The sequence below is a fragment of the Vanacampus margaritifer genome, chromosome 9, assembly GCF_051991255.1.
Source record: "Vanacampus margaritifer isolate UIUO_Vmar chromosome 9, RoL_Vmar_1.0, whole genome shotgun sequence".
In the NCBI taxonomy this organism is placed as follows: domain Eukaryota; kingdom Metazoa; phylum Chordata; class Actinopteri; order Syngnathiformes; family Syngnathidae; genus Vanacampus; species Vanacampus margaritifer.
The window spans coordinates 18,984,399-18,996,638 of NC_135440.1; the positions used below are offsets into that span (position 1 = coordinate 18,984,399).

The window sequence follows — 12,240 nt, forward strand, 5'->3', positions numbered from 1 at the left end:
GATACTCGAATACTGAAATATTGGGTATGGACGTATTTTTAATCAACATTTTCGTCAGGTCCCTGGAATTTATTAACTGCATTTAGCAAAATTTCTCCCAATTTTTTTTCCGAGACCCTGATAAGTGTTAATCAAAACAGCATTATCTAGCTTTGAAGATTTAAAAAAAAAATAATAATAATCCCTACAGTTCATTTACATGGCTCAGATTTCATGGCATAAGAACTGAATATCCAATCAGTTGAGCGCAAGACAAGAACCTAACACAAATGCATGTGTGTCATGATTAATCAGTGTAGATGTAAATATTCATGAGGACTAACCCTAAGTCAGGAAGGAAAATCGGAGTAATCACAATCACATTTTTTTATTATTTGGTCAGTGAACAAGATAGCAACAAAATATTACAGTAACATTAAAAAACTGCCTAAGCGAGTTAATTAAATGTTTAGTATACAACTTAAGATAAATCACATTATGGAAATAGCCAACATTGTAGCCAAAATATTTTGCGCATTTACAAAACATTTTCCACAAAAATCTGTCAAAATGCGCCATCCTAACATCTATGTCTTAAGCAAGCCTAAATCAAAACCAAGCCGAGTCCTCCTCTGAATCAACCAGAAAAATATAACCTGGCCAATCAAACAGAACAAAGACCGCAACATGTACTTTTAATTAAATGTTGATCCAACTGTTGCATTGATTTGGCAGGTAGTAACAGTCTTTAATGAATCATGCAAAGAGCTGCTTACAGGAGACAAAGATGATTGGAGCAAAGAATTTTAATTTCCAGGGGGAGCCACTGAGTGTCACCCTTTCCTGGAAAGGTTTTGATTTATTAAGTGCCATCTCAGCCCCTCAATCTTGCTTGATGTCAACTGTTCTGCTAATTTCCCCTCTCATTTTAGCAAGTGTACATAAAGCCCATTGGCGATGACAACAATTTAACAGATCAGGTCTATTTCAAAGACAAGAATTAAGGCCTGTTTATCTTGTGCCATGAATTTTCTTTCCTGTGATGAGCAGCAGCACTCTATTCAAAACTTTGGGTCATTCTCAACTGCTTGGTTCCGAACCATGTTAGTGTTGTTTCCTCCTGAAAGAACATCCTGGGAAGATGGGAGACACAGATAGACTTTTGGTTACAACAGGGCTTGCTGACAGCATGGACAAACACAGGAGGACATTTCTGGTTAATGTTGGCATACAATCCACCGCTTCCTGTAGCAACTCAGCTATTCAGTCAGAAAGATGATTGTGTACCGTTTTACAAACTATTGCAAATTGTAAAAAGACAGGTTACTAAATGTAATATGATTAACATTACAGAAAGTGCATGTAAAATTTTTCGCCACCGTTTCAACCTCCACTGAAAAAAGAAAATCCTCACTGAAAACATCGGAGGGTTTCTTAAAAGGGGCAGTTACCTCATGACAGGGTGGACAGCAAATAGAGACATGTGAAATGTTCAATGTGATCATAAAAATGTGATCAAAATGACTTGTTTTGACAAATAACATATACAATGGTTAATAATAAAAATTAAATTTATGAATTGTTTAATCACTTTTGACACATTGTAGATAGCATTTCAGTGGCAAAAACAATGGTATAAAATGACAAACCCTCATTTTAAGAGACTTATTTACTGGTATGTGCGCAAATGTTTGGCAACTTATACTAAGACCACAGAGAACATTTTTCCTGCTACATTTTCATAAGTGATTTTGATGAGGACACCTAGGTAATGTTTTATCGTGATGCTGATCTCAAATGGCCTAAAATCGTGGGGAAATAAAAATAAAGGGGTTCCGCACCTTGGAAATGGTTATGTTGTGTTTGTGTGGAGATTGAATGCGATGCCCACTTTAAATTCCACAAGTTTGCACATTTATCTTGGTGTGCAAACTATGTCACGGACCAAATCGAGAGACTAATTCTATCTACCCGATCAGAGTGACAGCTAGACAAATGCGCTCTCCAGTGTCGAGGGAAGAAGGAATGAGGTCAGTGGGGTCAGGCGCACCCATTATGTCTACAAATGCAGGGAAGGCCATGGTTGCCATAGCAGCAAAACACAGAACAAAAGTAGCCAGGATGCTCCAGTTCAAACAAACCAGGCCTTGTTGCTGACTTGCCGTGTCAAAGGCTACGTTTCTTCCCGTGCATCCACATTGCTTTATTACCACCCTTATATGGAATCAGCCTTCAGGTTCCATTGCCGACACCCCCTTTCACTCGTAAATGCTGCGCCTTGTTTGTGCTTGCAGCTGAATGTGTTCGAAATGCATCTCTGATGATGAATTTCTATCACAGCTGCAAGAATCAATGTCTGCCTTAGTAGACACCCTGTTCACGATGGATGCGATGAAAGGGCAACACAAAGGCAATTTCAGACTTTTAAAATGGATTCAGTATAGATTGGACGTGTCACACCGCCCAAATACAAAATTAAAGCATTGAAAGCTTGAGGCAGGAGTGAAGATTTGATTCATTTCTAAGACCCTGTGATGGTTGACAGTACCCCAAAGCTTGAGATCCTAGTGTCAAAACATTTAAAATGATGACTTGTATAATATTCTAGAATACAAAAACACATACAAGAAATTGATTTTTAAAAAAAATGTTGTAATCTAAAAATGCGCAGAAAAAAAACTGTTTGTGTCATTACTGTATTGGCAAGGAAACCTTTTTCTTTCTTTTTTAAATCAAGGGCCCCCCCCCTACAGTGCACTAGCGCAATTTCATTTTTAGCCATCATGCTCACATTATGTCAAGTTAGCCGGGTTGCTAATACAACAAGGCTAGGACAGACACCCCCCCAAAAAAGAAAACATTTTTAAAAACTGGAACCACTCAAAGCTGAAGGGGTGAAGCAGTACAATTTGGAATTCAGCCAAAATCTTGGGTAAAATATTTCTATCATCCCATTAGGTTTAGTTTTTTATATATATATTTTTTTGTAATACCTTGTTTTTATACTACTGTGGAGCTGAAGCCTCATGACTCACCTTCACGTTACACCATTGGTGATATTAACCTACTAGTTTCTACACTTGTATGACATTCAGAAGATGCCACTGCAAATTGTGGTAACCCTTTGCCCGATGTTCCACTGTTATTTAACACTAATAAAACAGTCCAAAATAAAATTCCGTTAACACCATCTTGTTTTCAACCTGCAAGTGTGCAGTTGTGTGAACGCTCCACATTCAATGTGTTACATACCTTCTGTAAGGCGAGCTTTACCACCCGTAGGCTGGCACAGGACCGTGGAGCAGCCGACACACAACACCACAGTTTGAGCGTGACTAAACACGGTGGTGATCTTGTAGCAACCTGAAAACGTGACAGCCCACATTACACTATTGTATGCGTGCGTGTGCTTGTGACAGCACTTGTAAACGAGTCATATCAAACTCAATTCAATAGTGGCCACAAGAGTCCCTGTATGCCTTATTTGACACCCTCATCACTACACAGATCAATGAGAAGGCAACACATAAAGGCAAAGTAAGCATACAATTTCAGTTGCTCTCCAGAAGCGATTCCAAGTGTGATGCGGCCCCCCCTAGTGGCACGCAAACATATTGAATCATATAATTACATGTCTAGTAGTGCAATCTAGTTCTGAAAATGTGTAGTTACATTTGCATTTAATATGTTAGAACACTTTTTTATATGTACAATCATTAACATTAGCTTTTAAATTAGCTGTTTGCAGTGCAGTTTTAATGTTCAAAATGTACACAATGTTACAGCAGATTAAAATAATATCAAATGTTTGTTTACTACCAAAATCTTTTTGAATGACGGTGGCAATTGGAACTTGGAGATATTTATTTTTACTACTTAAGTGTTTGTTTATTTAAAAAAAACACTGCTCTACAGTATACATTTAGCACTGCTTTCAAATAATCCACATTTAAAATGATAGAGAAACCAGTTAACAACAGACCTGGACATTTGACGTCCATAAAATAGGAATTTGGGCTCTGGACGAGTCGTTTCTTCTTGTGTCTCCTCTTCTCCTCCTCAAAGGAAGGAAGCAACAGATCCTTTGCAAGCTGCAAGCAAAAACACAAATTTTATGTCGCCACGTTTTAAATAACTATGTATGACAACCATTATTAATGAAAATGACAAGCAAATAAAGATATATGAAGCTATATTAAAAATACATTTGTTTAAGATAATTTACCTGCGTTTTTTTTTTTTAAATCCCCATGATTGATGTTCGAACTCGAACGTATAAGTTTTATTTTTGCTACCAGAATTATGTCTGATTAAAGAAGCAATGATGCCGTGATGAATAATAGTCCGTATTACAGCCCTAACGACAAAGAAGCTCACATCGCCAATCGACAACGTGGGCTGCTTTGTCGTCCACGTGTCTCGCCATATTGCGGCCTTTCCTGGCTTCTAATTTCCACATTACAAGCGCGACCACTCGACGCCAACGTAACAAAACAAAAACACAAATTTGTCCCGTAATTATTGTAGCAGTTTATACACTTTTAAAGGCGAACGACTACTTGAGTGAACGTAACAGTACTTACGGGCATGTCTGGACTTGTTTGGACTCCACCGGAAGAAGACGTGTGGTGACGCTGCGGAAGTCAATAGCCCCATCACGTGACCCTGAAGCAACAGTTAAAAAAACATTACTCTCGCCTTCTTTCTTATTTTTTGTTGCTTTCTGTATTACACTTTCAGAATACCATACATATCTTATATATATTTTTAAAGCGTACCTATATCTACCACTCAATTACCTCCCCATGTGGGAATTTTCTAATGATAATGAAATGAGAGTGTGTAAATAAAATAATGCTCTGCTTTTATTTATTTTTTAAATCTGAATTTACTCACCAGTTGCTCAGTCAGTACATTTTTTCTTATAAACACTTTTACAACACAGTAATTATTTGAAGGACTATATATAGCCTATATTTTCTACTTTTACTTGAGTCATATTATTCTTAAATGACAGTACTCGAGTACAATTTTTGATTACTCTCTCTAACCACCTTTGCCGATGCCTTTTGAAGCTCATTAAACCACCCCGAGGTTCGAAAACGGTCACATGGCGTCATCTAGTGTAGCTTCTCAGTAATGCATATCCAAGAGATACTCCCACGAAGCTCTCCCACTAAGTAAGCTCTGGGCCGACTGCAATTTTTTTGTTGTTGTTGGGGGGAGGCAGAAAAAACACGTAGACACTTTGGTATGTTTGTAAACGGCCTCAAAAAGTGCTTTTGTTTACAGTAAAACGACTTTACGGTGATGTATGCGGATGTGAGGTGCTGGTTAACAACGCTGGTCAACCCAAACGGGACAGAAGAGGGGCGCTGAGGGGGATCCGAGTTTACCGGTGTCAAGTTTGAGAAAGGAAGGGAAGGAAGTTTTGCAACAAAAAAAGACGAAGGGACTCTATCAACTGGATTTCTATGTGAAGGAACGTCTCTAAAGTATGGCGAAAAAGTATGATTTTCTCTTCAAGTTGCTGCTCATCGGAGACAGCGGAGTCGGCAAAACATGTCTGATCATTCGCTTTGCTGAAGACAATTTCAACTCCACCTACATCTCAACCATCGGTACGTTTTTTAAAATGTCTCTTAAAAGTCTAGACTGTTTAACACTTTCGTTCTTCTCCTGATTCAATACGTGAATTTGAATTAACACGCACGCGCGCGCACGCACACACACACACACACACACACACGCACACACACACACATATCTCATTCTTCCACCCACACTCATTCCTATCTTTCTAACCATCTCCCTGTGATTTTGAACCAGTCTCCACCCAACAGACTGTGACCTATATTATGCTACACTATGCAGTGCGTGTATGAGTGGGTGGGTTAAATTCTGAGGCATTTAAATGATTCTTTGTCTCCCCCCCTCCAAACACCCACACACCCACACTCTACAACACCCTCTTCCCAGGCATCGACTTTAAAGTTAAAACCATTGAAGTGGACGGGAAGAAAGTGAAACTGCAAGTATGGTAAGAGATGATGCTGTGTTTTGAACTGTGCGTCACATGACACTAGTTGAGTACACTATACAGTACAACATTATAATTACAAAAGTTCTTTACAAAGTAAAAGTGAGAGACATGCTCGTGTCTCATATGGCATCATCAGTGGCATTGAATGACAACCCTGCGCGAGACACACATACCGAAAGAGTTGGCAACAATTGCTAACCAACCCCCATTGCTAATATTTAAATAAATAAATAAAATAAAACATGTGTTTATGTTTTCATCTAAATTCAGTGCATGTCATCTGAAAATCTGAAGCAATCAAAGCAAGCATCTTGAGGAGAAGCTAATAAATTAGCAAGAGGCTAATAAAAGAGACATTACTTAAAGCACTATGCTGATAAGAGTTACATGAAAGGCTAATGACAATTTCCTGCTTCCTTTTCTCTTCTTATGACCTTTTCATGCTTCCGATAAGTGTAATTAGCATTTGCCATGATACCCTCAACCCCACCCTGCATCTCGTCTGCAAATTCCACATAAAACACCCATTTCACTTTTTTTTCTCTCTTTTTCTTGGCCCACTAGTACCATCAGCAATGCTGCCCTGTGTGGCTGCGCATTATGCACTACATGCCAGAAACCGCCGCTGGATGTCAACCATTGTGGTGACTCTTCATTGGGAATAAAATAAAAATCCGCAAAAAAGCTAAATAAACACCCAGATTTAACATTTTGATGCTCTTTCACGACTGTGGTTCAAACTCATTTAATGCGACTTTAAAGAGATCCGATTCAGAATTCCTCAGCGGTTCCACTGTGCTTGATAATGACATTATTTCCTATCCTGCCTGTAGCTCTCCCTGCTGTCACTTCAAGTCTGATTCATTGCTTGCGTCTGCACACATTCTTGGCAACCCGATGACAGCCATTTTGTTCCCTGCCAACATTTTAATAACGCACCCTGCAGATGAAAAGTGCAGCCCTGCCTTCTGTCCACTCTGCTTTGACCACTTTTGCCTCATGCAGGGACACGGCGGGCCAAGAGAGGTTTAAGACCATCACCACGGCCTACTACAGAGGAGCCATGGTAAGCCCCGGGCATTGATCAGGCATTCGTGATCACCGCTGACCTCTCTTTTGCTCTCTGCCAGGGCATCATACTGGTGTACGACATCACGGACGAGAAGTCCTTCGAAAACATCCAGAACTGGATGAAGAGCATCAAAGAAGTGAGGCTATTTTTCTCCAAGTAAACATTTAAAAATAGTGCGCTCAGTGAGTAGCGTCCATGTTAGTCATGAGCGTCTGACTTTACTCACTCCAAGTACTGCACTACTGTTAAAGAGACTCTTCAGCTCCAGGAATCTGCTTTTGTCCCTTTGGTGAAATATTTCAAATGGTAGATTCTAAACAAGTGGAGGTGTAAGGCAAACCATACATGGGACTAAAAACAACAGTCTGCTAATGAATGTGGTAAAATATCAGGAGCTGACTTAACTCATTCAAAATTAATGTGAAGTATTTCTATTAGTTAAAAAAATAATAATAATTTCATAAAATTTTTTATAAAACCTAAAAATTTTTTATTGTACATTTATAACAGATATAAAATTATCATGCGATTAATTACGATTAAATGCCCCTTTAAATATATATATTTTTTAATTAGGCCCGTTAGGTGATTACATTTTTTAATTGTAATTAATCATATTACTTCACTAGTTAACTAACGATTAATCTGTTCTAAATTTACAACAAAAAAACATCTCGGTTTTCATACTCTTGTTAGCAAAAGTGAAAAAATAAACTAATAGAAATAGTTCAAATGAATTTTTGACGCCTATAGCCGTCAATGGCAGTGAATGAGTTAATATTGAGTCCATATTAAAGCACTTCATGATCAACATTGGTCTTGTGGTCTAATAAATTTGCCATAAAAAAAAAGGAAAAACTTGTAATGTTTGAAGATACTTGTTGAAAACATGGGAAATACCTAAAATTAGTACTCAACTGTGGAGTTTTTTTTTAACACATTTTTTTTAACATTAAACAAGTTTTCCTGATTTTGTTGTGTGTGAATAAAACTGCACTTCGTGATGTTTGCGCGCCTTCGTTCACATCAGTGGTTTTCTGACGCAATTGCAACGTGCACTTTAGAGATAGGTCGATATGTTTTTTTCAGGGCTGATTTTTATTAGTCAAGTATGCCGATAACCAATATTTGGAGCCGATATTCATTTTCACTAAAATGAAGAATATTGGCAACAAAATTTGAAAAAATACAAACATCAGCTCTTAATTTTTGGGGAATTTTTAAGTATATGTTTATTGAACAACTTAGGGTACGTAAAATATTGAAGTTAAAAAAACAACAACCTCTTAGTCAATAGACATCTTTGTTTTAAAAATCTAACAAAACGTTTCGGGATCTTAAAGGGGCAGTAGCATGTTTTCAAAAATAAAATAAAAATTTAAACAAGTAAATAGCTCTCTATTTTTTCTATAGTAAATAGAGTATTCCAAAATGTCAAAATATTTGAAGGATTAATTTTTACTTCCCAAGGTCAGCAGCATCTCTGAAAATTTAAATAATTAGTTCCCTGAAGTTAACACTTTTTAAAAAGGAATTTATTATCGGCTATATGGTTTTTCAAAATGGCCGATGTCGATATTCGTCAAAATGCTAAATATCGGCCTGGCCGATAATCAGTCTATCCCTAGTGCACTTAACTTTTAGCGCTTAGCTATGCCTACACCCACAAATGGCATCTTCCCCTACTTTAGAGTGCCTCGTTGTCAGTCATGAGTGCATGCACATCACAGAGAAGAAATAGGAGAACAAGGGGAAAATAAAAGTTCCAACTTGACAGCCAGAATGTGGACTTGAGCTTTGGGCTGGTGCAGTTGATTGACAGTTCACTGTTAAATGGGCGTGATTAAGAGAATGTTTTGATTTTTTTTTTTTTGTCAGGGTAAACATTCTTCTCTGCCGTGTGTCAAAGACATTCATTTTCACTTCACAGGAACTTTGATGTACATGTCGTGTGACTGTCTAAGCCCGATGCAAATCCACTCACCGTGTATCAAATGCTATCAGTAACCCAGGCCACCATCTGAATGCAGCTCAACCCGACCTAATCAATCCATTTCCCCCGTTTGTTTCCCAGAATGCATCAGCAGGGGTGAGTCAAATGTTGCTCGGTAATAAGTGTGACATTGAGGCAAAACGGAAGGTTACCAAGGAGACAGGAGAAAAGGTGAGCAGACCCTGACAGAAATGGCCATCTGTGTGCAATATTGTGTTTTTTCAAGATATCATATATAAGCACTTGCTGGCAGTGATGATTACAGGGAGGGATTGTTTGCGTAAGGTGCACACATTTGGTGCCTCGGCGTTCTGTTTACTTGAGATAAGAAACAGGAAGTGATTACCATCTATATCCTGGCACTGCGTAATTATGTCGTGCTTGTTGTTTACAGCTGGCTAAGGATCACGGAATCAGGTTCTTTGAAACCAGCGCCAAATCCAGTATTAACGTTGAGGAGGTGAGCTGCAAAGCAATAAACTTTATTGAGGGGTTTTTTTTCTGTTAGACATTAACGTTCATCTTTGTCTGTTTCTATTTTTCATTTTGCAGTCCTTTCTGTCATTGGCAAGAGACATACTTCACAAATCCAGCAAAAAAACTGTAAGTCAAATATTGCAACTTTTGTGCTAAAGGGTCACAAGGGTTAGGTCGGGGATGGGAGGGGGGGCCTTTTTTTTTAATTAACTTAATTAGAAATGATGGTCTGTTATGTCAATTAAAAAAAAAATATATATATTTATTACATATAATAAATTGATTAATTGCATAAAAAATAAGAAATACATTAGAATAAATACGTTTTAATTAACCCATTTTTTATATTTTCCAAAAATTATTAAATAATGTGAAAATAAGGAAGGAAAAATGATCAAATTTGGCCTGATTTATTGTCGTAAAACAATTAAGTAAGAACATCAGACAAAAGCCAGGCAATATTTATAGATTATGTTGGCTTTAGAGAGAATTTGAGGAATTCTGAACAAGTCCTAAATGTCATCTTCCTGGTTTCCTTTCTTCAAAAGGGTCCCACGGGCCGAGAGGTGAAGATCACCAGCAGCACAGAGAAAAAAACTTCCAAATGTGCTCTTCTCTAGACATTTGGAACACAACACCCACACACTGTGCCAGTTTCCCCTCAACTAAAAAAAAAAAAACACACACACACACACACAAACGTGTCATGTCTCCATCTGGTGGCTCACATGTTCACAATATATCCAGCACATTGCTTGTTCTTTGCACAATCTCCACAACTGCATTGCATTCCATTTTTTAAAAAGGGGTTATCATACAGTTGGTGACAAATCATTTCAATGGCTTTTTTTTAAAAGCGATTTCAATTCATTTCTCACACTTGTGCAATATGTGTCACCGAATCCTAAAACCATTGTGTTGTTTGTGTGACAAATTGAACGGGCTTCCAATGTAGTCTTCAGCAGGTTCAACTTATCTGTTACCCTTGATTTTAGAATCAAGCGAGAAGTAAGCGCACCGAGGGAAGGTAAGACACCCTGAAACTAAATACGGTATGGGAAAAGTCAATATTATATGAAAAGACTGAGTATGTGTAAGTTTGAGGCGGTCATAAGTGCAATATAGGAGATGTGAAGAGAGATGAATGATGGATGAAGAAGCAAGTGAATGAGTAAGATTTGAGATTTGTGAGACCGTTTGAGCAATTTCCTGTTTACTCACAAGTACTGTGATGACAGCAGCTCACTATTTTCTTCCCTGCCAAAATACACGTCCTGCATCTTAGTAGGCTTCATGCCACTCTATTTGGATTTGGTTTGTGGCCACACTTGTGTTGAATAAAAATTGAAGACAGTGATCTGTGTGTTGTGGTTTGAAAGTACTTCACTAACAAAGGTGACTGCTACTCATACCACTACCAGGGTTACTATAGTTATGGAATTTTTTCATTTTAGTTCGTTTTTATTTCATTTTGAGTTTTGTTTTTTAAATTTAGTTAGTTTTAATTAGTTTTTATTAGTTTTAGTTATTTCATAAATGCTTAGTTTTAGTTTTTTTTTTTTTTATTAAATTTTTTGTGTTTTACTTGTGCGCAATATTTAAAAAACACCATGGGAGCAACGTCATCTGAAAGTGCTTTTCTATTGGCTGCTGCTAGATGATTCAAATGTCCTTATTCCGGTTAGTATCAAAATTAATCATCCCCAAAGGCTCATGCATTAAATTGATTACCAAAGACTAAAATGAAGGACATTTTTGCTATAATTATAGTTAGTTTTGTAAACATAAAATGTAGTTTCTGTTAGTTTTCGTTTTTATTTTATTTCATTAACGAAATTGTTTTTTGAATTTTTTTTGAATTTTTTTGTTAGTTTTAGTTAACTAAAATAACCTTGACTACTGCTAATAGCTTACTCATGCTTTAGAGTTCCTTTTAATTTGTTTGGCTTTTATAGGGTTACCATTTGTATATTCCATGACTGAGAATCTACAAAAGCAGAGATAAGAACACAGATTTTAGCAAGCACATTATATTTCCTTGTGATATTGTGACAGTAAGTTAAGAATGGCTTTGGTAGTTACGCTATTAGGCTAGTGATAGCATATAGCAGGTCTCCAGACTGCACCTAAAATGTAAAATTAAGAAAGTTTTTCATCTAATCGCACGTGTGCGACCAGTAAATTTGCAAAAAAAGATATTATTATTATGTTGTTGTTTTTCCACTTCGGCCCAATGCATAAATTAGCTAGTGTGCTACCCGATAATAACTCTAAGAAAGTAGACAATCACCAAAGAAGAAAGCAGGCCAATGTACAAGAGTAGAACTGACCAATTTGATTGGCTAGTGAAAAGGCGTACAGGTTTCACATAACTTGTGAAAAATGTCGAAGAGGAATATAAGTGCTTACTTTCTCCCGAATAATAATAATTTTTTTTCTGCTTGCACATTGTAAGTTTGGGGCCACTGTCCGAATTTTTACAAGCCAGCCAAAACCACCAACAAAAGTCAACAAATAGACTAAAAACATCCTTAGTGTAGTGGTTCACATATAGCTGACCTTATGTACACGATCAATTCCCAGTTCCCATTTTATTTTTGTTTTGTTTTACATGAGCCGCATCTTGTTGCCAGGCAACCATCTTCCGGCCCCTTCCTTCCTCTATCCTTCCTTTCT

At 37.4% G+C, this 12,240-nt stretch overlaps 2 protein-coding genes and 1 non-coding gene across 4 annotated transcripts; 1 reads left to right on the forward strand and 2 right to left on the reverse strand.

The window, feature by feature from the left end:
- Positions 1-348: 348 nt before the first annotated feature.
- On the reverse strand, positions 349-4,659 carry rps27.2 (ribosomal protein S27, isoform 2). Its single transcript, XM_077576587.1, has 4 exons — positions 4,563-4,659; positions 3,962-4,070; positions 3,232-3,342; positions 349-1,112 (listed from the first exon to the last, which is right to left on the reverse strand). The coding sequence occupies exons 1-4, from the start codon at positions 4,566-4,568 to the stop codon at positions 1,084-1,086; spliced, it is 255 nt and encodes an 84-aa protein (XP_077432713.1). The 5' UTR covers positions 4,569-4,659; the 3' UTR covers positions 349-1,083.
- On the reverse strand, positions 3,382-3,514 carry LOC144058520 (small nucleolar RNA SNORA13). Its single transcript, XR_013295450.1, has one exon. It is a non-coding gene; the product is annotated as a small nucleolar RNA SNORA13 (small nucleolar RNA).
- A 401-nt stretch (positions 4,660-5,060) lies between the features above and the next one.
- Positions 5,061-10,921, forward strand: rab13 (RAB13, member RAS oncogene family). Of its 2 annotated transcripts, XM_077576637.1 has the most exons (9): positions 5,061-5,159; positions 5,272-5,600; positions 5,959-6,019; positions 7,028-7,088; positions 7,153-7,230; positions 9,169-9,258; positions 9,482-9,547; positions 9,640-9,690; positions 10,113-10,921. In XM_077576637.1, the coding sequence occupies exons 2-9, from the start codon at positions 5,477-5,479 to the stop codon at positions 10,182-10,184; spliced, it is 603 nt and encodes a 200-aa protein (XP_077432763.1). In that variant the 5' UTR covers positions 5,061-5,159; positions 5,272-5,476; the 3' UTR covers positions 10,185-10,921. The 2 variants fall into 2 exon arrangements, with proteins under 2 accessions (XP_077432763.1, XP_077432762.1); XM_077576636.1 differs by lacking the exon at positions 5,061-5,159 and having other exon boundaries at positions 5,166-5,600.
- The last annotated feature ends 1,319 nt before the right edge of the window (positions 10,922-12,240 follow it).

Bases quoted from the DNA above. Each gene is read 5' to 3' on its own strand.
- rps27.2 (XM_077576587.1), bottom strand. The intron at 3,343-3,961 runs GTCTGTTGTTAA...TCACGTTTTCAG, and splicing joins TATGGACGTCAAATGTCCAG to GTTGCTACAAGATCACCACC. The intron at 1,113-3,231 runs GTATGTAACACA...CCATCTTCCCAG, and splicing joins TAAAGCTCGCCTTACAGAAG to GATGTTCTTTCAGGAGGAAA.
- rab13 (XM_077576637.1), top strand. From the start codon at position 5,477: ATGGCGAAAAAGTATGATTTTCTCTTCAAGTTGCTGCTCATCGGAGAC. The intron at 6,020-7,027 runs GTAAGAGATGAT...TGCCTCATGCAG, and splicing joins AAAGTGAAACTGCAAGTATG to GGACACGGCGGGCCAAGAGA. The intron at 9,259-9,481 runs GTGAGCAGACCC...TGTTGTTTACAG, and splicing joins CCAAGGAGACAGGAGAAAAG to CTGGCTAAGGATCACGGAAT.